The sequence below is a fragment of the Meleagris gallopavo genome, chromosome 5 (genome assembly GCF_905368555.1).
Source record: "Meleagris gallopavo chromosome 5, MGAL_WU_HG_1.1, whole genome shotgun sequence".
Classification (NCBI taxonomy): domain Eukaryota; kingdom Metazoa; phylum Chordata; class Aves; order Galliformes; family Phasianidae; genus Meleagris; species Meleagris gallopavo.
In genome coordinates this window covers 49,148,510-49,173,594 of record NC_139408.1, presented here as the reverse complement: position 1 = coordinate 49,173,594, position 25,085 = coordinate 49,148,510, and the positions used below count along the sequence as shown (strand labels likewise).

General features: G+C 37.8%; 1 protein-coding gene across 2 annotated transcripts in view; it reads right to left on the bottom strand.

The window, feature by feature from the left end:
- The window catches only part of PPP2R5C (protein phosphatase 2 regulatory subunit B'gamma), a 75,650-nt gene that overhangs the window by 37,863 nt on the left and 12,702 nt on the right, over positions 1-25,085 (bottom strand). The window contains exons 1-2 of one of the 2 annotated variants that reach the window (XM_010711919.4): positions 22,505-22,656; positions 9,957-10,080 (exon numbers count right to left, since the gene is read on the bottom strand). In XM_010711919.4, the coding sequence (XP_010710221.1) occupies positions 9,957-10,050 (94 nt within the window). In that variant the 5' untranslated portion in view covers positions 10,051-10,080; positions 22,505-22,656. Of the gene's footprint in view, positions 1-9,956; positions 10,081-22,504; positions 22,665-25,085 lie in introns of those variants that run through there. The other variant, XM_085225646.1, reaches the window with a different exon arrangement.

Genomic DNA, 25,085 nt, shown 5'->3' with positions numbered 1-25,085 from the left:
AACTTCACGTAATGGCATTTCACTGTCAAAGATTTTAAATGGGAGATTAAGGACTTACTTGTAATCAAGTAGAAAAAAAGCTTGCTATCATTCTACATTGTCTGGCACAATTTTAAATATTAAACAATCTAGGACTCTGAAATGACTTCCAGCAACACCTTTTACAGGTGTACACAATAACTATCGATGAGAAAAGTGGATAAACAGCAAGTAAGCTCCACATCTCGTTATGCAATGACTTTTCAGAAGTAGAACAAAATCACCCTGCCTCTAAAGTCCTGCTTTAAAAAGAAAGTTATCTCAAATCCACCATTCTTTGAAATCTCACCAAATTAAAAAACAAAAAAGCACCCTGAGAACAGACATGTACTTCAAATCTAACTGAAATAAGCATTTTTAGCCTAGATTAAAACATATTAAAAATTATAGAGAAGAAATCACAAGTGCATAAATACTTGAAAGGCAATGTACCATGAAGAGAAAAAAAACAGGAATGCTTATACAGGAAATGACAAGTGTAACAAGCAGAAATGGGCTTGAGCTAATGAAATAAAAAATCCACCTGAAAAGTAGGGAGAAAAATGACAGCAAGTAAAATCAAACAGACAGTGGAAGGGAAAAAGAAAAAAAAGAAAAAATCCTCGTCTTAACAAGGGAAGAAGGAAACCAAAGAGATAAAGAGCTGTCAGAGCTTTGGGGCACTCACACAGTTAATATGACAGTAACACCCATTTTAAACACAAAGCACTTACTAGTAACATATGGCCAAATCCTCTATTTCCTAGCTCTTATGTGTACTTCACAAGATGCAACTAACCTTGTGTCCACCTTCTGCAGTATAACAGTCTGAAGTTTTGCAGAAACAGGCTTATTATGCAACAATTGCATTTAATTAAAGATAAGAGTTTTATATGAGAACTCTGAAAAAATGAAGAGCTACTGCCAAGATCTAAGTTACATTAATTTAACAATGCACAACCAACCACCAAAATATGAAATACCTAGGCTACTTCCTAAACAGCCTATCAGCCTGCTTCTTCTTCTCACTGTTCCACTTGCTAAACCCTGGATTACTACTTGTCTTCTATTAAGCATTTCTGGATGATAAAATATATAAATTTAATTATGGAATTCAGAATAAGATTTCACTGAAGAATGCTGGGTTACATGTTGGCTTAGAAAGAGATGACATAATAGATAAGAAAGCATGACCAAGGTCTGTTTTTCTATATGGCCAAACTTAAAGAGTTCCACATTCCAAAGCAATGCAACTTCATGCAAGAAGTTTAGTAAGTTGTAACATAAACACAGCTGCATGTATTTACCACTTTGTTGTAAGCTGACATTTATTTTTACATTACTCAAACACACCCATAACTTCCTTGGTAAAAAGTCTAAATGAGCTTTCCAAACTCTCTATATTTTCAAAATTGGAAATAGGATGTGAAAAATGCAAGTCTTTTTGAAACATCTATCCCTAGGAAGAGCTGTAACTGTGAAGGTAACTGAATCTGCACGCAAACAGATTCTGAGGGACTTTTCAACAGATACTAAGTCCCACTGAGTGTGCCTCTTACAAAATCTACTATTCAACTCAATAGCTTTTCTGTTATTGGTATAAGCAACACTTTGTTAGCTTCATATGCCTGTGAAATTTAGGAGCCTTGTGTGATGCATCTCAGGTAAAAGAAACAGCCAAGCGCGATAGCAGCAATGTTTTGGAAAGTAACCTTAGAACTAACTAGGTCAGTAACCTGCTTAGCAGCCACTCCTTGCCATGTCAACGGCCAATGACAATTACTTCAAATACTAACAACAATTACCAGCAGATTCCTGCTGGGAACTAAAATCCATGTTTTAGAAAAAGAAGTTTTGACTCACATAAGAGAAAGCCAATTATGTCCATCTGTAAATGTACCGAAATACATGGTTTCAACATTACCATGTTTTAAGACAGACAGATATTGAAGACATTATACACCTGCACATTTTGTTAGTAATGGCTGCTTAAGAATTTTCCATTTAACTCAATTCAAAACAATCACTACTATATAATACTGCCGTATTATCATTTCCTTTCCATTATCATTTCCTCACGTACACTGACAAATACATTTATTCCAAAAAGACACCTTCAGCTTTGTGTTTACTCTGACTGAAAGGTCAGCAAGATCTTAGTTTCCTATTGGGAAAGGAAGAAAACCAAAATACTTATATCATGCATACCAAGGAACAGCACACAACCCTTCCCTCTCCTCTCCCCCCCCCCCAAAAAAAAAAACAATAAAACTAGTAAGATTTTGGATTTTAAGATCGTTTCTATAGAAGATTACATGTAAGTAGAAGCAAAAGAAAGTGATCTAGGAAGAAGTTGGTTCTTGTCTAAAGGCTAATTACAGTTCCTTTGGACTACGTCTTTGAAGGAAAACCTACTTCACTCAAAGTGCAGATAGCACACTTTCCTTAATCTATTTATGAAAGTTGAAGCTCTGATCATTTTGCCAATTTTCATTCCAGTATGTGAATAACATAAGAAACTTCTGAAGCAGCACTGACATTGACGTGCCTTCACTTTAAATAGAAAAGCAGAAATTTGATTCTAGAACCTGTGTGAATACATATTTGGTGGCTTGAGTTTAAAAATGTTAAAGAACTTCCATAAAATTACTCAAAATAGAAAGTGTTTCTGACTAGACTGCTACAATCAACTAAGAAAAGTAAAAAATAAGTAATTTTGTAGCTAGCTTTTAACATCTTCTAGGTTTCATAGTTCATCTTTAACTTACGAAGAAAATATTTACTTCGTAAGATTCAGACACCTACCAGTAACAAGAGCAATTATGAAAATCGAAGCACTGAAGCCTGACAAAACTGTCACTTCCACCTTTGATAATGGTTCAGTCAGCCCTCACCCCTACTTTCAACTCCATTAAAAAAGAAAGAAATCTTAATTGGCAGACAGTAAAAATGCTGTTGCACAACCTGTATGCACAAAGGCAGATTTGGCTTTAAAGCACCACACGTTCAGGACATCCTTTAACTCCACTGTGTGGCCTTTAAAGACCAGCATGTGGGCAGAAGCCAAGCACAGACAACATTCTACTTGCACCAGTACAGGTTGTGTAGTCAGGCATAAAGGTTCAAATGCAAAAGCCACTACCATGAGAGGAACATCTTATATGCACAGATGTAAGTATTCCTGTATCTTAAACATTGCTGGTGCCCACTGGACCTACATGGTTTCAAATACTGTTTCAGTAACTAGCAGTAGTTACAGGAATTTAGCTGACTCAACAGAAGTTAAAATTATTAAAAACTTTGAACAGAAATAGGGACATTTTTTTCAGAAATTATTGCATTGAATTTTCACGTTAAAATGAAAATCACCAAACAAGAATTTTGATGCCTGAATAAAAAGCGAAGACAGCATGTACTTACGCTAATATAATTCTGCATCCTTTGAAGGGAGTACAAACAACACTGTGAATCAATAAAGGCAACTAAAATATCAGATGACTCTTCCTCTAATTTAATGGAATTTTTAGTACAACAGAGTAGTCCCCTCTACAGGCTTTTTTTTTTTATTATATACAGTTGTACCCTGAGAGGTTTTAAATGCAGCATGAACACTTGACATTCTCATTGTTTCCAGCAGCTTAGTTTATACACACACACACTTGGTACACAAAAATTTAGACGAAGAAAAGAAAATAAGTGCAGCAGCAGTGACAGAAATACAGAATATACAGAGAAAGAGCAACAAGATGAAATATATCCACGGGTGCAAAGTGAAGAGTTAATAAGCATGTCATCATGCTAAACCCAGCAGGAATGATAAATAACAAATCTCCTTTAGATCTGCTCTTGGTCAAGTATCAAAAATGTTTCCCATGAGTTCCTTCAGGAAGCAGCAGTTTAAAACCACCACATCAGCCTATGTCTGCGATGCACAATGACTATGTCTGGATGTCTTCCTAAAACCATCATAAGAGGCAAAACATTAACAGTCACTTACACGAAGTATCAGTCCTTGGATAATTACCTAATACTGACCGATGAAACTCACAGTATGCATTTCAATATCTTACAGATATGAGACCTAGGTTTGTTAAGAACAGAACTGCTACTTGCTCCCTTTCAAAGCAACTTTTCAAAAAGAATGGTAGATGGGTTTCAGTGTACCACTGGTTACACGATGCTAGGGAGCAGTACTGGCCAAAAAGATGCTATGAGGATACAGGAAACTTAGCAAGAAGGATGACTATGAACTCCAGGAGTGAGGCTCAACATCAGAGCATGGGTGGCTCAGTGAGAAGGAATAGCTATCAGCCAAAACAAGTTGCCTACGCTCAAACCTTGAGATTATTCAACTGTAGTTGGCTCCCTCAGCTGAGATCCAAAGCCAAAAAGATTTACGACCCATGAAAAGGACAGAAAATGAGTGCCAACCATGGGAAGTCCCATTAACTGGATTAGCAGGTGAGGAAAGAAAGATTGCTGTGCTAAAGGCCTTCAAATATTTCCACTAACTAAAAACATACCTGCAGTTTCAGAAGTAGTTGTCAGTGTATTTTAAATTCACTAAAATAATCACAGTGGTTCATTTGTGTGATGGAAGCATCTCTGTCGAAAACGGTTAAGAGGCACTCATCTATGCACTTTCCCTCCTAAGATTTTACTCTGACAATAAAGACTCATTGTATCCTAAATGTATACTAAATATAAATGTGTTGAAGGATTAAAGGGTACTAATATTTAAATAAACATACATAACTCAAACCAGTTAAAGCTGACTGTGAATGTTATGAGTTCTAGCTTATTCAAAAGATATTTTAGTTATCCATGTTCTCTATAAACACCTACCTGCTACATAGCTTTTAGACTGCTGCCGAGCAGCTAACAGCATTAAGAAACAAGCAAAACAGTGGTTTTATGTGCTATTTTTAATCGTACAAGTAGTTCCAGCTGCCCTATCTTTAGTACTTTGCAAAAACAGTGAGAATCATAAAACATCATAATAGTTTTCATGAAAGCAGCACACAAAATTCAGAGTTACTGAAATGTAAAAAAAAATGGATGTAAAAGTACCAATAGGTATACTGGCAAACACATTAAGGAGTCTGCTTTGATAACTGAAGGGAAATACTGCCCTTTGAATTTGAAAATGTACACATATATACATAGATATAAAATCAATTTTAAAGTGACAGTAATGCCAATCATTTTTTGTCCTACGTGCAACAAAGAATTACAGCATCACATAATTTTCACCAGAACTAACAGCCTCATTCCAGCTAGGCTAATATCTCCCCTCAAAGCACTGTGAAACACAGATGGAATGCTCTCGTTGTCCGGTCCTGTTTTAAGCAGAGATTCCACACTCCCTTTTGCAGTCTTGTTCTCAAGTTTAAATGCTTTCATGGTGAAAAAGTTCTCTCTTTGTATTCAATGGCAATCTCTCATGTTGCAGCTTGCATTTGTCACCTCTCCTCAAGCACTGTGCATCCCTGAGAAGTGCTTGGCTCCGCTTCCCTATCCCCTCTCCTCCTGACAGCTGAAGAAAATATCACCACTCAGCCCTTCCTTCCTCAGGCCAGCAAACCCAGTTCTCTCAGCCTTCTTTTGTACATTGAGAGATTAATGGCTGCTGCTCTTCATGCTGAATTTACCCTGCATTACTGCTGAAGTGTGAGCTTTGGCCTCTACTTCCATTTAATTCATTACTAAATTGATTTATTTCTTTTTTTAGGCTCAGAAACAACGCCTGAGAAGTAAAAGCCCTCTTAATATTTCAGGAAGTATTGATAGACAAATATCTACAGGCAATTATTTTTTCAGGAAAAAGAGACACAGCCTTTTTTGTTTAAATGAAATAAATGTGCTGCTCTCCTTTAAGAAAAAAATGTATATCACAGGTTCAAATGCATTATTCAACTCACTTAGGAGTTGTTTCAACTCACTGTCAAAGGAACTTGACCTTCCCTACTGAAATACTAAAATACAAAATAGAAATGCACCCACCAATAGCTGGAGTGCTCTCGGTTGCCCTAAGGTGGTTGAAACTTAGGAAAGCACCAACAGGTTCTCAACACTGTGTTAATACCGAACTGAACCAGTAGTCTTCGTTGGGCTTTTACAGGAATACAGGATGCTTCCCATCCAAATCCTCAGATGTTTGCATCAAAATAACATTACCACTTATATCTTTGGTTATGTGCTGTAGATGAGCATTGCCTGAAGATAGAATATCTACAGGCAAAAATCTACAGGAAACTACTTTCCATCATCCCTTGTTCAAGATTAAAAGGAGCACATGGAAAGAACAAGCAAAGTTAATTACTGCACTTTTTACAAAATCTGAATGAAATTAAATATGAGCCCATCAAAAATTCAAAGTTTTTTACTCCCCTGGAAAGCAGAGGAGAATGGATGACAGGATATCTGAAACAGTGATGGCCTACAGGAAGCCTCAGTGCAGGCTGACAGGATCAGGGCGTACACATCCTCCTTCCCACACAACATTCATCACGTCTTGCAAAATACCTTGAAAATCATTTTGAAAAAGCATGAATAAACAACATTACCAACTGCAGCAATCAGCAATTAGGCCACTAAAGCAACTGCTAATAATTAGTAACACTCTGCTAATAATTCTACCAGTAGAGATCAGATTTTTGCCAATATTTTATTCAAATATCTGTCCACATCTTGAGTTTGTAAAAGCAGTGGCATTAGGACTTTCTCTATCAATATTAAGATAATTTTCTAATGAAAAATGTGCCCCTCTCAAATGAATAAACATCTATAATCCATCTACAGAAAGAACCAAGATCCCTTATTTACTCAGTGCAATCTGTATATTGTAACCTACAGCTTTCAGCAAGACTGCTCAGCAGTAAATATGAACTGGTAACTCTGAAGTCTAGTGACAAATGTTAACTGCTCGCCCTAATTTACACTGCTTTCACAGCTGCTTTCTTTGCTTCAAGTACTGAGATGAAGGCCCAATTCCTTGCCCCAGGCCTCATCTCAATTACCTGGAACAAGGCTCGAGTCCACTCCCATCACCCTAGGGCTTTAGCTGCCAGAAGGTCTCCATAAGGAGAAAGCAGCATCTTGAAAATACCACACTGCTTTGCTTTCCTCTTACATCTTTTCTCTGCTGTCCTTATGTCATCTCCTGGCAAAACATACACAGAGCAGCTGCTTTATCTACTCCATTTTTACTTGCTTTTCTGTGCACAAGTCTCTACCCAGGATCACAAAACACAGCAGTTATTCCATACTCATGACAGCTGCTCTATATGAAATCTTGATTTTTTTTTTTTAGCTTTAGCTTGTTCCAAAATGAGCTAAGCTCATCATGAGCACCAATAATGAGCAGTTCAGCTGACCATCATGTGCTATCTCTGTACTCTAGAACAATCAATGCAGCAACAGTGCAACTGGGAAAGCCTGCTGCAGGTGGAATGACCAAAGGGCTTACCACCCCAGCAGGCCAAACACCCCTCGTGAGCCAATGCTTTCAGCATAAGCAAATAAGAGACCAAGGGCTGTGTGCCACCTGCATTCACTCCGTGGCTGTACTCTCCCGGTGTTTGGTGTTTTCCACAATAGGTCCAAAGTCATATTCTGCAGGCCTGATTTCCACACACTGGTCTCGAGCAACTGCCAGCAGTCTGACTGTGACAAAGGGCAGAGCCTCATAGTACCAAACCAGGAAAGGAGAACAGATCTAGTGACAGCCATCAGGGTCAGCCAACAGGTCAGTGCTTGCCAAACAAGTCCACAGTGACTTCAAGCCAGGTAGTCAACATATCAGGATCCAGAGAGACGAGGTACACACCAAAGATAAAGCTGCAACCTGGATGAGGCAATGGCAAGGCCAAGGGCCTGACCTTAACAACAGCTCCAGAATGAAGGACTAGGCCTGACCTTTACACTGCAAAGGGAAGTAATTCTACTAGGAAATCAACCCCATACTGCAACAGGTGATGTAAAAGGACAACTGTAACAACAGCATGGATTGGGGCAAACAGTAAATTTATGTCATTAGGTGTCAAAGTTATCAGTTCATTTTAATTACTGATTATATATAGTACTGTTCTGTTAGGCTTCATTTGGGAGGCAAATCAGTATTGCTTACATTAGATCAGCTAGCAGTATGAGGTTCACAAAAGAATGAAGTAACGTGTATGGATGGAAGAGGTGTATTCCCCTCCCTGCTCCCCATGATCTCCAAAGAAATTCCTCTGGGCTATAACAGCAGACACTCAATTTCCTGCCTTCTGAAAAATGCTAAATTATCTCATAGTACTTTCTTAATTGCTTACAAGAAAGTTGACTCTTCACTCATTAAATAAAACAAAAGAAAAAAAAAACCCACAAACATAACAATCCTTAACCTCAACCTTAGTGTATTATCATACATACCAAAAATGTTGCATTTAGGAAATTTCAGAAGCTTCTTAAAATACATTTTCACAATTACGTATTTGATCCGAGTAACAAAAGGGATAACAGATTCATCAGCGTGGATCTTTTTTCATACCAAGACAAAGGATTGCTAAGGTTCAGCATTATAATATTACATAGTTGTGATTCAAGCATTTTTTTTTTTCCTAAAACAGAAATTTGCATCTTTAAAAGATGGAGCTTCTACCTTTCCAAAAGGTATCATTAAATTAAGGTGATTTGTGCAGGAGGAAAAGCTACAGCTCAGGCAGTCACAGTTATATTCCCTTGACAACAAGCAAAGCCCTTATTCTAACTTAAAGGAATTTTACCACGTTTACCCCCACTCACAGACCAAATTAGAGTCTTCTAGAATATATTCAGTCTCGCTTCAAAGGATAAGGGTCTTTCACAGGTAAAAAGAAATCACGATTTTTCCCCACATATGCTGACAGCTACTACTGTTTAGAGGAGCAGGCTTCTGAACATTGTTTGTTTGTTTAAAAATTAAACTCCCAAAGCAAAATATTTTCAGCATATGGAATACTCATAAAAAACTAATTATTTTCAGTACCAACAGCTAGCCTGTGCCTGAGTAAGCTGAGAAGCTAAAGGTAATCATAAGCAGCATCAGCTGTGCTTCTTCCAGATAAGTGCCATTGTTCAATGTGTGCTGACCTCATCTAAAAAATGTTCTGTTTTCATAAAAAGTTCTAAAAACAAAGCCAACTTGAGGAAGACGTTAAAAAAATAAATGCTTTGATTGGTTAAGAAGCTTGTTTATAGCCACTTAAAAAACAGAAAGAAGTCATAGAATCACAGCAATACAAAATTTCACTAACTGCAAAAATAGAAAAGACACACAATATTACAAAGAAGCTTCCTATCAAAATACATTTTCTCTAGGAACTACACAACACGTACATTTCCAAAGCAGTAATTTTATAAACCCAGGAGGACGTATCCTGCGCAGCAATTTAACATCCAGCACCACGCGAGCCAACGGGCACATAAGCGCTCGCTTGTTAGGGCTGAGCTGCCTCTCTTCTAGGAAATGCCTTATGAATGCATAAAGGATATTTTCCTAATGTATGTCACATCTCTCTCCCTGCCCCCCAACAAGACCAATGCTTCCACATGCTGCAGTGCATTTGAAAAGCATTCCAACCAAGCAATGCACACACAGCAGCCATGAAGCACACCCACCGTTTGTCCCTTTTCTATAGGAACTGTATATGGATAACTTGGCTCTTCCCTCCCCCTCCCCCGCTACCTTTCTGGGGTAGTGACTTCACATCCTTTGACATCAGCGCTTGCTGAAAGGGGGATGGGAGAGTTGCAGCAGAAAGCAGCAAAACCTGCTTTTAGCAGTGCGTGCGATGCCTGCGTGCACGCTCAGCCTCCGCGCGGAGCTCGGAGCCGGCTGCCCGGCTACAAAGGGCTCCCGCAGGAGCCGCACCGCCCCGGAGCCGGCCAGGGGGTCGCGATCCGCCACGACTCACCTCTGATGTGCAAAAGGGCCACGGGCTGGAAGGGCCCGTTGGAATTGGCTGCGTCAACCACCATCCTGCTGCCGGCTCTGTTACATGTCAACATCTAGGCTCCGCCGGGCAAGGCAGCGTATTCCTTAAGGCAAGAAACCGGCCTCCATTTTAGTTTAAAAAAAGACAGAAACTGAAGCGCTCTGCAGCTGGAGGGAACTGGCTGCTGGGTGATGTCAGCGGGCTGGAGGAGCCCCATTGGCTGAGGGCCGCAACTTAAAATGACACCGGGCGAGCCGCGAATGGGAGGCGGCCGGGCGGCTGGCGGCGCGCCCCCCAGCGGCCGGGCTCAGGAAGCCGGGCAGGCGGCCTGGGGCAAAGTGCTGCGCCGGGGGCCGGCGTCACAAGCAGCCGCGGCCCGCTGCTCACGTTCACTAGTGCCTGTTAAAGCAGGGCATGCCTTACTTGCTGTACAATGATAATAAAAAAAAACAAAAAAGTTTAACGTTTCTTTCAACAAGGCTGTCAAGAATTGCCAAACAGAAGGCCAACTCAGCACTGAGAGCACTGTCTTCTACATCTTTACATTTCAAAAGCCATGTGAAAAGCTGCTCCCAGTGAGACGGATCTCTGACTTGTTTTTAGCAGCAGTTTGTAAATAGAAAGCCCTGCTCACGCTCTAATGAAGTGCTTTATGGCTGGTTGCTGGCATGGGTTTGTCAGGACAAAGCCATACACATGGCATTTGGGAACTGAAGAACCCAAGCTCATTTGAGCATTTCTTGCACAGAAACAAATCTACACTTCAGCTTAGCTTGCTGGTAAACTTAGATGTAGCAGAACTCAGGTTTTCATTTTCAGTAAGCTCAATAGAATGGAAGTGTCACAGCAGTAAGAACCAGGACACAGCCACAGAAAAATTTTGCTGCACAAAGCAAGAAATACGAAAAAAAAAAGTAGCAGCATAATTATTTTTACACTTTTTACTTAAATTACTTCAGGTATTCGTAACAAGACTGTAAGAAACCTTTTCTTTATCACAGGAGATTTGAAGATGTGTTTTTACATAGAGTTACGTGAAGGCCCGTTTTGTCTCCTGGATACCATGCACCTGGCAGTGACATCTAGAGACACAGACAACGCGTCTGTACTACCCCCAAATCTGCACTACTCCCCAAACACTAACCCAGTATGTCACCTTTTCTGGTATTCAAATTATTTGATCTACAACATTTTCCTGCCTTATGATAGAGGAGTACATCCAAAAACAAAAAGATGCTTTTCAGTTATATAATTTGCTAATGAAGTTTTTGAAGAAAAATCATCAGGCATACACACAGCTGGCTGGAAGAATTGTAGTGAGCTACAGTAATACACTGCCAAATGTAAGTTAGAGCTATACTGAATATTACTGAATTGGATGAAGGGAAAATATTAATTGGTATAGGTAAGAGAGGAGTATTTACTTGTGATACATGAAGGAATCAGATTTACTACTGACTGGGCCTGATTTAAAGTAGTACCTCATGGATGTTCAAGAAAGATGCAAAATCCATGCAAAAGCCTACATGAAATCAGTCTAGAAATATTACTTACTAAAAATATCAAGTAGGTGTTTTTTGTGTTGCGTTTTTTGATATGTTTTTTTTTAATAGAAGGGTGCGTGAGAGTGGGTGGCTCTTGTATGGAGTTTTTTGCAGGAGGAGTAGGGGGGTAAAAATAACTAGACTGTATCCAAGTGTTTTAGAAAGTAATTACGGAGTTGGAGAGAATTAGTTCTCCATTCACTAAAGACAATAAATTCCTCCTACATCAAGGAGGATTAACTTAAATACTAAACAAAATCCTTTCACAATAAAAAAGTGAAGCAAACTAAGACTGCAAACTTTTTCTCCAAATTAAAAATGGCCAAACATAACAAGTGATATAAATGCAGCTGATCTTGCTTTTAGGCGCCATTTGTGGAATACAAACTTCTGATGCACTTTTAAGCCTCTTCTTCAAGACTGCAGAGATTCAGATCATACATTCTTCCACTCTAGACAAAAACACAGTAGATATAATCTCAAAAATATCATTCTATATTCCTTGGGTATACCTTAGACTTTAAACTTTAGTCTTCTAAAAGAAAGGCTACCACAGAGAGCCTTGTAACAAGACTAGATTTACAACCAAAACCAAGATTGAACCAGAAAGTGCTCTGCAAGATCTTAATAGATGAAGGAGGAAAGAATAGCTAAATGTTTCTGCAATATTTTCATATGTAGAATTTTATAGTTAAATTCTGTTTCGTTTTCATATCTCAAGTGAAATTAGACTGTTCAACAGTGACAAGTCTCAGTATGATGAAGCAAAAACTATGTTTAAAATTGCAGTTTATCTGGTAACCTCATCTTTATAAGACAGCTGCCATCCCTCCTCTCTACTTGCATCTTTGCTGTAATGGTCATATGTTGCTTCTGTTTGTCAGGACCTCCCTTCAAAGATTGAAGTAAGTGGGTAGGTATGAAGATACACAACCAATGTACTGTAACAACAAAGCAAAGAAGAAAAATCACACTGTAACTGAGGTAACATTATTATTTCATTCATAAGCATGGCTTGAAAAGCTAGAGATTAATTTGCAAAATTTCTGTAATGGTTTAAAGCCAATCCTGTAAATTGTTGGAATTGGAGAACTTTAATCTTTACAAAACTTTCACTTCATTCATTAAATTTAGTATCTTTTCACCAGTTACAGGTAAGTAGTAGTCCTGCTGGGGATGGTCATATAGCTGCTCTATGCTTCAGCCTTAAGACATTTTATTTGCCACCAAAAGAAAACTGAATTAGGAATTGATTTGCTAATGAGAAGGGGAAGAATATTAGGGCAAATGGAATAGTACTAATGAATATCAATGAGAGGAAGAAGTTATTTAAACAAATTTGTGAAGACAATTTTGTTGCAACAGAATAAAAAAACATTAATTCTAAAAATGGGTAGCTGAAGTTAACAAATAAACAGCAAATATGCGTTGACAGTACAGCAAAACTGTAGCTACTGCAGATCTCCTCTGAAGCCTGCTCCTCACATCAAACTTCCTGACAAGAGGAATGATGGAAAATCCTATCAAGATCTCCGGATATATTTAAACATGTTACATTTAGGAGCTAGCACTGTAGCTGGTGAATTCTCTTTAGCCTTTCAGCATATCTGGCACTTCCTTCAAAACAAATGCTCCATTTGAGTTGTCAAGTAAAAAACAAACAACAAAAAAACACAAAACAGAAAGCCACCAACAGCCCTCCTCTCAAACAACAAATTCACCTGGACAAAGCTTGCCTTTGCTTCTGTTCTGGACTTCATATTATTTCCATGAAGACACCTTAAATGTTTACTTCTCACCAAATAAGAAGTTGGGACTTCCGGACTGGGAAAGGAGGGGGGCAGGGAAAATGTTATGTAGGCTGAATTCTAAAGATACTAAAGGCATAACTCTATGACGACTGGAACCACTATTCCTCAGCAACCTAAGCTAGTTCAGTTGCAGATTGCTTCCAGTTCTTTTTCTGCATTCCCATCTGCTTCCATGGTCTTTCAGCCACAGAAGGAAATGAGTTGGGATGAGTCAAGTCATTTCCATAATCTGGTTCACTGAACAGCCATGCAGAAAAGGAATAGGAATAAACAGGACTAGGTTTTATTGTAGGATTGATTTTTTTTTTTTCCCTTTTCCTACACAGAATCAGAGAATCTTTGAGTTGGAAGAGACCCTTAAGGGTCATTTAGTCCAGCTCCCCTGCAATGAGCACAGACACCTACGCCTCAATCAGGCTGCTTAGAGCCCCATCCAGCCTGACCTTGGGTGTCTCCAGGGATAGGGCTTCTAACACCTCTTTGGGCAACCCGTACCAGTGTCTCATGACTCTCACTGTTAAAAAAAAAAAAAAAAAAAGTTTTCCTTTTACCTGATCTCATTCTCCTTTCTTTTATTTTCAGATCATTACCCTTGTCCTACCACAACAGACCCCACTGAAGAGTCCGTCCCCTTCTTTTTTACAGCCCTCCCTTTAAATATTGAGAGGCCACTCTCAGGTCTCTCTAGAGCCTTCTCTTCTCTGGGTCACATAGCCTCAGCTGTCTGTCCTCGCAGGGAAGGTGCTGTGGCCCTCTGGATGCACTCTAAAAGGTCCATGTCCTTCCTTTACTGAGGGTCCCATATCAGGACACAGTACTTCAGGTGAAGTCTCACCAGAGCAGAGTAGAAGTAGTTTCATCCAATTAACTTTTTTTTCCCCTCCCTTTAGGCAAAACGTATCACTCTTGCAAATGATGTAATGCTATAGAAAAGGGTCTCCTCCCAGCCCTGAACACTGAGTTCAGAAAGTTACTTGAGGACAACTGTCTTAGGGGATGAAAAGAAAGAAGTGCTATACAGTCTAGAGAAGAAGTTGCAGCAATGGGAAAGTTACTGGACTCCCTCATACCGCATTCTAGCTCAATTCCAAAGGACAGAGAAGCAAAAAAAGTTCTTCAAGCAAATAGAGACAGTAAGCACTTAATATCCTGACATCCAGGTAAGAAAAAAAACATTACTTGGGTAAATAAAACAGATCTGAACTATCATTTGGCTTCCCTAAAGAATTCCAAAGATTAAATCATGGAGAAAAGATGGCATTCTACATTCAGAATCAAAAAATCATTTTTTTGACACTTACTAGAACACTGGAAAAAAATTCATTAAAATTGAAATTGACAAACATCTACCTAGACTAAATTTGTCTCTATCTGCATCTCCTTATATTTGCATAGTCACTGAAGCACACACAGACTCAACAAGACCAAGTTTTTCTTCAGCCAACACCATATACTCAGAACATTTTCTAGGTGGAAAAAAGCTAAAGAATACATAGTAAGCTCAGAAATTTGCACAACAAAATAAAAAAATCATTAAAAAGAACTGTCTTTTAAAAACATAATTTGGTGCAGAAACATACTTCCCTGGGCAGATAGCAGAGACTTTTTTTCAAGTACTGACAACCTATTTCAACTAAACCTTGTATAGAAGCCAACACATACCAATATTACTCCTGTATGTGGTTTTATTACACAGATCACAAGTCATTTTCAGGAAATGAAGCTTAAAATCACATTTAAGAGTAAAATCTTGGAAGCATGATAGTTATCCAGTAAACATTCATACATTTGAGTGTATAAATATTAAATACAATGTTTGATTAGTAGATGTCTTATGAAAGCAGAAGTTTAGTGTGATAAAAGTGTTTAGGTCTGACAATAGTGAAAACCTGTGCAATAGACAGAACGCTCTTTATAAATATGAGCATAATAAAAGATGTTTCAAGTGATTTAACCTCTGAATAGAGAGGTTAGAATATACAATTTAAAATATGGTATTGTCTTATTTTTTATTTTAATGGGTTCTATCTAGGCTTGAGTGGAAACAAGTTTGGTAGGAAATGCTGCCAATGACAGATGTAAAGCATTCTTCTAACACTTCCAGCTCCTGACTAATGAGTAGGTGTTGGAGAGGGCAGTTGAAATGAAAAATGGCTCATTAATCCTAGCCTATGATTTTATGTAAAGCTAACTAAACAAAAATAATCACTCTCAGGCAAAGTATTTCTCTTCATAACCTTTTTTTGTTTAATTATTATTCACTCAAAGGGTATTTTTTTTTTTTTAATCTTTAGAATGTTACAAAGTCACTCAGACTGAATAGCCACTAAATAATCTAACACTTTCATAATGATTAGAGTATTTACTTATTTGATTGTGTATTTTCCTGTACCAACATTAAACACCTACCATTTTTTTCTATGAAAAATTTCTACCATTTCTGTGTATACCAACATTGCATAAATTTTATCACTCAAATTTGATTCAATAGTTCTTCCAGACACCTAAAGTTACTAAGTTAACATGGCAAAGAAAACCTCCAGGCTTCTTTCATAGGATACAATAAGTACATTCATTGACAACTAAGCACACTAATATGGGACCTTCTGCAATATTTTCATCTACAGGCTTTTTGTTTCAATAAATTCAGCAGAAAAGTAGGCTGCCAAATATACTGTAGTAGCATGAACGCAGCGAGGATCAGAAGAATAACACTTAGCATACCGAGTTAGTCCAATGTAGCTCGTGTAAAATGGAGAAAACATCATCCGTTTGACAGGACTGCATTCAGCGATGCTTTGCATCACAACGAATTTGTTTTGCCTCAGTGTTTTGCCTTTTAAATGCATTACATCTCAGGGCAAATTATCTTTTAGAGCAGCATTATCTTGTTTAATCTACTACCTTACTTTGCATAAAACTGCCATGCTATCCCCTTGCAGCTGGACGAAATTCTTTATTTGCTATGCACGCAGACAGAAAGCACAATTAAAAGTGCAGTGGCTGAAGTACTGCACCTTCATTCTAGTATACAACTGGGAGTAGACTTCTGTGATGGAAATGACATTAAACATTCAGATTTCCTGTCTCAACAGCTTGTAAGGATAATGCTCCTTAAAAACCTCCAGAAAGTCCCTTACCTTCTAAATTCCCATAAATTCAAGAATATTACAGATACCCCACCTCTTCTACATCAAGAAAATAGATGGTAGCTGAATGAAAAATTAACACTTTGATCAATTTACCTTGATCTCAATTTTGCTTAGGTATCTGTTCCCTGTGTTGAGAGAAATGCACAATAGTTTTCTATTCCTGATCTCTTCAGAAACTCTCACTTTTCCCCTTCCTCACTGTTTGAGAAATTAATATTTCTTCTCCCTCCATCCACTTTTTGTTTGAAAGTGCATCAGAATCTTAGGGTAGAATCACCTCTTCTGCAATCTTCATTCATCAGATTTCAATATTGCACAGAGAAAGAAAACAGAACTCTCTTATACAGCCACTTACAACTTAAAAGCACTAGGAAAGCTTTAACAACACTTGCCTACCTGTCAGAATCCTATATCAAAGACAGACGAGTTGGGACACCAGCCTCAAATTCTCCTCTTGCACAAAACAGACACAGAATTTGGCACACCTATGACATCTCTTGGAGAAAAAAAAAATCTACCACACATTCCACATGACACGAATTTAGAAAATGGCATCCTTATGACCTGTCTTTTTTTTTTCTTTCAAATGGATATTTGTTATTGTTTTTTGTAATTTATAGCCCAATTTCATCACTAAGACTATTATGTCAATAGAGCTATTTCTTCCTACACTGAGATATATATTTATGTACATGTATGCAGGGGCATGTGTGTGTATGACGTTTTCCACTAGGGGAAAGAAACAACTCCATAAACAATTAGGAACTGATTTTGAGAACAAAAGCTGAAGTCAATTGTCAGACTGACAATGTTTACCTTTATGTAAAAAAAAAAAAAAACAAAACAACAGCAATACAAAACCATGACAGTGGCATCACACGAGTTCACCACGAGGCTAAAACCTATTTCCATCCAGCTTTAAAAAACAGACATGCTATAAAAATAGCATTTTGAGTTACATCCAAATTTACATATGTGTGACTAACACATGTTCGTAAGGATATTATTTAACACTTCAGAATATTATGGAGCATCGCATCCTAAGATAATTATTCTGTCAGTCCTAGAATATTATCATTCAATGAATATTACTTGCAGATTTAAGCTAGATTTGTGACACTACAGTGTTTGACCACGTATGAAGTGTTTTATTCCACTCAAGGCATCTTAGCACTGTACTCAAGAATCCTCACTGCAACATTGTTTTGTATTTGTTTTGATTCAGATCACATCATTAGAAAACATCACCATTTTGTACAACACCTCTCTAAACACTGCACATTTACATATTTATTAAAAATCAGCACATTCTTGCAAAATAACATCAACAAATACAACTACGCTCACCTGTCTCCACTGTAAAAAAAAATACCTTGTGGCGTATAAACTAAAAGTACATAATGGTGGACAAAGAACTATCTTAGAAATACATAATTAGCATGGAAAAAAGCATCCACTTGTAGTGCAAGTATTTTTAAAATTCTGAAATCTTAGAGTATTTTAGAATACATACTTACAGAACCACTAACCTTAAACTTTCCTTTTTGGTATCAGATCTTACACAGCAGAGAAAATACAGTAACATGAAGGTGGCCAGTTAACTATCTATGAAACACTATGAACAGTTTTGGCTATTTTTCATTCCTTTCTATCCTTTATCATTAACTCAGCAAATCCAGAGCAACACCTCAACAATTCAACCCTTTGAATGCCAGCGTTGGCACGCTGTTCTCATTTAAAAAGGGTCACTACGATCCCCATAAAGTCATAGGAAAAGTAGTATTTTAAACATGTTTGCAAAAAATATTAAGCCCTAATGATTTAGATATAGAATTTACGAGTGACTGCATGAAATTCTCTTCTTAAAGAAAGCATTTAAGGAAAAAAAAAAAGCTAGATTTGGAAGTAAACACGATTACTGCATTGCCAAAAGGAAGAAATGTCATCCTTCCCTTTCCTCAGTAATCTAATTAAACTTAGATTACTTTAGCAAACAAAACAAAACATTTATGGTGACTTGATCTGTATGATCTGAAATAGATGGAGACTGACTTTTTACATGGTCTGACAATAAGAGGGCATGAGAGAACAGTTGTAAACAAAAAGAAAGGAGATGATTTAGATGTCATTCTGTATTCAGAGGGCAGCGAGGCCCTGGCACTGCTGCTCAGAAAGCTGTGGGTACCCCATTCCCAGAAGTGCCCAAAGGCCAGGCCCTGGGCAGCTTGAGCTGCTGGAGGGCAGGCAGTCCATAGCAGGAGGTGGAACTACTCATGCAAGTTCTAGAGCTTTTTCCAGTATGTAATGTATTTAGGTGTCAGAAGTTCATATAGTTAACCTAGTGTAAAGAATTGAAGTAAAATTCACAACACTAGCAATTAGCACAGTAACTGCCAGCACAGGGCAAAGCAAATCACACACACTCTGGAGTTATTTGCTAATTTAACTGTAAAAAATAAAAATAAAAAAAATCCATAGTGCAAAAATGAAATAAATACAGATTCTTCGTTTAAGTGGAGAGTTGCAAAGAACACAAACTTCAGTGTAACAGCAGTCAGATACATACAATAAATACTTGTCCATACTGAACATTTGTGCTGTTTGTGTCTCCGAACACATTCTAAATTCATCAGTTTAAATACATCCTGAATTACAAGCCATTTTCTTGACAGCGCTAAAATAACGGTAAGCTTCTGAAAGCTGAATCACCCTTAATTATTTATACAAGCTATACCCAAAGCATTAATCAGGAAGTTTTCAAACACCACAAAAAAACCCACAAAACACTTGATTAGGCCCCAACAAGTAACTTTTCCCAGACAACAGCTAAAAACAAAACCAACTTTCTGTAATAAGTACCCATACTACATATCTTAGCAAACGTGGTAAAGGAGATAATCTGAAGTTAACACAACACAAACTCGTAGGCATAGATTTTTTTTGTTTCAGTGAGAAATTACCAAGATCTTTTCACACCAGCTGACCTTAGATTACAGTCCTGGAAGCAGCCCTTCAGGGATACTCCTGGGTTATGTGCAGGCAGACACTGCCTGTTCTACCTGCACTGAGTCAGGCTGCACTTCACTATGCTGTGCAGGGATCTTCGCTGGCTTGCAGTTTTGCTAACGCATGTGTGCCTCTGCAAAGGAGCAGCACCCCACACTTCTCAGAAATTCTATGTTTATCTCTATTCTTAGAGCCTCTTAACTCATAATTTATTTCCTTTTCTTTCTGCTAAGCTATGCAGCTCCTCCATTTCCTGAATAAACTAAGGGTTTACAATGTTAAGCGTAATGTGCTCCAATGAATACAAATCACACCGCACTAATAGCAGTTAACAGGGCAAACACACTGGCATTTCCAGAAACAATTTCATGCAATATCTAACAGAAAGTTAGCAGCATACCTGAAGGCCAAAAATTGAGGCTAGTTTAGATTAAAAGGCAAAATGTTTCCCATGTAAGAAACACTGACCAAAAACCACTCAGGCAGTTCCCCCCTCCTTCTCATTAGTTCAAGAGATCCACTGACCCCAGCTCCAGTCTTACAGCACAGAAGAAAGCAGCCATACTTCAGCATTACTGCAGGCCACTGAGAGCCTACAGGCCACAAGCTTCCACAGAGCTAACACAATTTTGCATACCCAGAGATAGTTCCATCCTGTAAGTTGTGTTTTTAATACGACCTTATATGAAGTACTTTACACGACACTCAATCCAGTACTTATGAATGGAACACACATCTCTTGGCCTACTACATGCAGAAGGAAGGTTTCCCAACACCGTGGCTACAGAAATACAGCTCCCTTAAGAGTTTTAACCAGCTTCCAAAACAACTAACCCAAAGCAGTATTACGTTCATTCCAATCCTTTACTCAAGTCAAACCTGCCTTAATCCTCTTGGCCTTTTTAAATTACAGCCTGGCCAGTAGGCTTTCATTCCTGCCCAGTCAGGAAACTCACGGAAAATACCCAAACACAGAACAAGAAAGTTCAGCAAGTCCAATTGCCACAAGCAGGCACATGTACTGGAACAGCAATTATACAGGTACCTGGCTACGATCCATGAGACTGGACATAGCCTTACCAGTAAATGCAGTAATTATTATCCATCACTAGATCACCAATGGCACTAGTATTTCATAACAAAGTTTGACTTTCAACAGCCTGGGGACACGCATACAGCACCATGAGACATCCTCCAGAGCTAAGCTCAGCATCTTTTATTTCCTATCATCTGAAAGTAGGAGAAAGCAATCACAGCTTGAAAGACAAAGCATGTGCACAATATATTGCTATCGACATGTAGGTACAATGCTTAAAAAGCATTAACACGTCTTACACAGATTAAGTTTTTTTTTTTAAATTCTTGCATTCCAATCAGGATCTCTTCTGCCACTTATTGGTCTATTAATCTGCAACATAGCCAAAATGGAAATGGATCCAAAACTCCACTTTCAACGCCAGTGATATTCTTCAGAAAGTTTCTGTCCATTCACCCCATCCTCTGCGGACTACCTTTCCCCTCTCCCATCCACACTCACTTTTCTCACTCCATCTCAATATCCATTCTGCTTCTGATTCAATACTCAGTCCAGTCTCACTGACTTGACCGCCCCAGACACTACCAGAAACACACTATTTACAACTGGACAGAATGGAGGTTCTAAGAACAAGTCATGAGTATTTTTCTTTGCAAGTGATTCTCTGAACAAAGGAGTATGCCAGTCAACAAGGTTGTGATCAAACCTTTTTCAAAAAGCTCTACTTTCATTTAGTGTAATTTGCTTATGTCTCACCCCAGATGTAACGGCTAACTGTATGTGTGTTAACTTACCTTGTCAGTTCAAGACATACAATCTACCTTTCAATAATCCGTGGTGTTACATATTCTTATTTAGACTCAATAAGAGTTTTCTTATAAGTATTCTTATTTAAGATTCTATAAGAGATTGAAATTTACGGATTAAATTGCATTTAAATCTTGAAGCCTTTTATACAGATTGCCATACTAGCAAGATGAACAGTATTTCATATTCTTTTCATAAAAGCAGTATCCATGAGATAAGAAGAATGCTGCAGCCTAATTTTATCTACGTGAAGAGCAGTACAGTTCATGTAAGCTGGAAAACTGGGTTCCTTATTCTCATGGAGCACTAATGCATTATATCAAGAGGAAAATTACTGAGAAAAAAAAAAGTCTTATCCCCTGACATTTTCACATTATCTACTACTGGTCTGCCTAACATTTCAGTGATGTATTGGCGTTTCACTGCCAACTCTGAACACAGGAAAGCAGTATGCATTGCATTCCAAAAATGCCTTTTTTTAAATAAACTTTAGAGCAGATCAGTTTCTTGTAACCTACAGATCAGTGCATCTGAGCACATCTGGAAAACCGTACCTTAAATCTACAAGGTACCATAAGCACTGATATGCTAACACAGCACAGACAGTGGCTAAAAGGAAGATAATAAATACCACATTAGTGAGAGAAGATGCATCAATTGCTATTGTTTTTCCATCACAGGCAATAGTAAATATAATTCTGTATGATCACAAAGTCCTAAAATTGACAAAAGAAAAAAAAAAAATGATTTCACCAGAAAGACACAACTCTGTCCAGTTCATGCTCAGGAAATCCGACCAACAAGCAGGGATAGACCTGGCCTTCTCTCAGTGCCAAGATCTTTGTTTGCACAAAGCAGAGTTTGAGCATGCCTCATTGAGGACAGAGAACTGATGTTTTGAAAAAAAGACCAAATATTTCGCTTTTATGTGAGATGGGTGAATTTACTCTCACATAAACCTTTTTGGGCTGAAAAGGCTCATGTATTTCCTAAACTGACTGCCAAGATGGCAACAGACTGGAAGCCTGTTTGCATATGCAAGTACGTGCAAGTTTGCATATGCTAATATTTAATATATAATATGTTTTTCAGTTAAAGTGTCAGAGTAGAAATGCTTCAGTCTTACACTCACAATCCCTCACAATAGTCATTTTGGTTTAAAAAGACATACCTTTCAAAGCTGGCAGTTTTTGAAGCTCCCTGTTATTGCTGACATTAAACCTTGATGAACTCTGACGCTTTTCCTTTTTCAGTACTGTCTGGGGTGCTGGTACTTTGATTTTAGATAACTGTGCTGGGGGAGGAGAACTGTTTGATTTTTTGTTTGACACCTGTTTAAAAAGAAATGAAAACAGTTAACTGTAGTTGGAGCATCTTTTATGTTGTCTTTACAGAAATAACATAAAATAACCTTTCAATCAAAACATTCTATTTGTCATCTCCTGCATGTATAGTTATTTTGTTCACTACGTGTATTATTTCTATACCGTAACACTCACATAGATGGAAATTAATCATTCTGTTACATGCATCCACCCATTTATTCAGTTACCTGCCAATCAAAAAGATATGTTATAACATAGCTCCTCAGCTACTCCCACCATCTGCGTAAGGAGTCCAGGTCTTCAAGGTACTTGGCTATCTGACTTGAGCTTCAGAAGAATCAGGACCCTGTCTATTTACATCAGCTGAACTTCGCTCTGCCTATTTGTATTGTGCCTTGCAGTCAGAGTCCTACCTCGGCCAGGGTATTCAGACTTTGACAGAAGTTTAAAAGATAAAAAGGATGAATCTTATTATTGTAGCAGATAGAGTTAGGAACTTCAGCAGCTTCTGAAATGTACATGTAGCAGTTTACTGCCTATTCAGACCAAGTGCCTTTTACTGTAATATTCCTTACATTCCTTACATATTGTCACTGTACCTCTGTATGAATTAAATCACAGAATGAGAAGAATGGACCTTTTTGCTCCATTTTCCAGAACATACTTGATAGTGCTCTCAGTCAAACTAAATAAAATGCATCACTAACAAAAGCCTGTCAGAACTTGTGATGTTGCTTTTCTCAATTCCTTTTTTTTAAAAAAAAAAAAAGTAGGAAAAGCAGGTTTAAAGTAGGCAACAGTTGTCTGTTTTTAAACATGAATAACTTCACAAGGTACTTTACAAGAATGATAATACATCTAGAAATAATCTACAACAGGAATGTAACAATAGCTAAGTGAGAAACCTTACTGCAGGTACTGCAGTTTGATGGGTTTTGGTTTTGCTGTTGAAAAAAAAAAACCAACAACAGGATCTTTAATGTAGAAGCTTTTCAAATTTGCAAGCTATTTTACATTGCAGCTGAACTACTGAAAAGACACCTGAGCACTTCTCTCTTACAGGAAGAGAACACAGCCTCCTTTTCAATAAATGGCTATATGATAAGAAATAGGAAAAAAATTGGACAGGAATGGGATTCAGGATGGAAATCAGGTCATAATGCTGCTATTACAGCATTTCAATGGATTTAAATATAAGAGATGTGAAAGCTGTGTTTCAATCACCGAACACTTTTATAGGGATGTATCTAAAACAACAGAAATCTCGTATTCTGAAGAGGATTTCCAGAATAGCTTATTCATTAGCAATTTCCATATGGTCTGAGTGAACACATTCAGTGCACATAGAAATGTTGCCATACATCACCATTCAGAGAGTCTAAAGGTAGATAAATTGAAGACAGTCATTTTATGCAAACCTTTATCGAGAAGCAAATACTCTTTAACCAGCAGAGAAATGTCTGCATTTCAACAATGCAGTACTGTATGCAGCAGAACTGTTCATGTGTTGAAATTGACTGAAAGCAACCTTTAGTTCTCATTAAACAGGATCCCTGTTCTGCAAATTTACTATTAGAAGAGCAAAAAATACAGAACAAATAAGGGAAAAGAGACAGTACATTGATAACCACAAATTATCAAAAATATATTCTAGACTTCCAGTAAAAATGGTGCAAGTTTCTAAGTTAAAGGCATTTACATACAAATGACACCCATTTCCTTGCATTATATATATTTTTACTATTTCTCTAAAACACTAAATGCTGAAAAATCTTTTTTGCTGAAACACAAATGATCCGCAAGGTAAATTCTACCTCTTAACTCAAATTTAAAAAAGTGTTCTAAATTATCAAGTGACAAAGCAGATGGAAAAGTAGCACTAAAAATTAGGAAGCAATGATTTGCCACGCATTATGCGATTAAAGCTAATTATAATTTCCACCTATTATAAGCAATATTACTACACAAGATTCTACACTTTCAATGTTATGCTTGATCTTAATGTTGTTTTTCTGAACAGGCTATCTTCCATTACCACCTGTACTTTGTTCATTACTTAAAACAGGAGAAGTCACTTTCCTGCTTCCTCTACTCCCAAACAAATTCTCAACTGTGAATTAACAAGTACTCACTTGTACCAGCACACACACACACACACACGCACTATGGTAAATTAAGGTAACTCACTGATCAGGAAACCATGTATTCTGAATTGCAGATAAATTCTAAAATTAGCCAAATGTGGTTATTTAAAAAGATGGACAACATTTCTAAATGGAGGTGTCGAAAGAAAGCATTTTTTGTTCCTATGGCAACTTCCAATCTTGCAGTGATGGTTCCACAGAATTCCAGTCCTGAATCACCAGTCCTTCTTTCCACCATCAGCCCCAACTATCCCTGAATTTCAGCTGTGCTCCAACTGTTCAA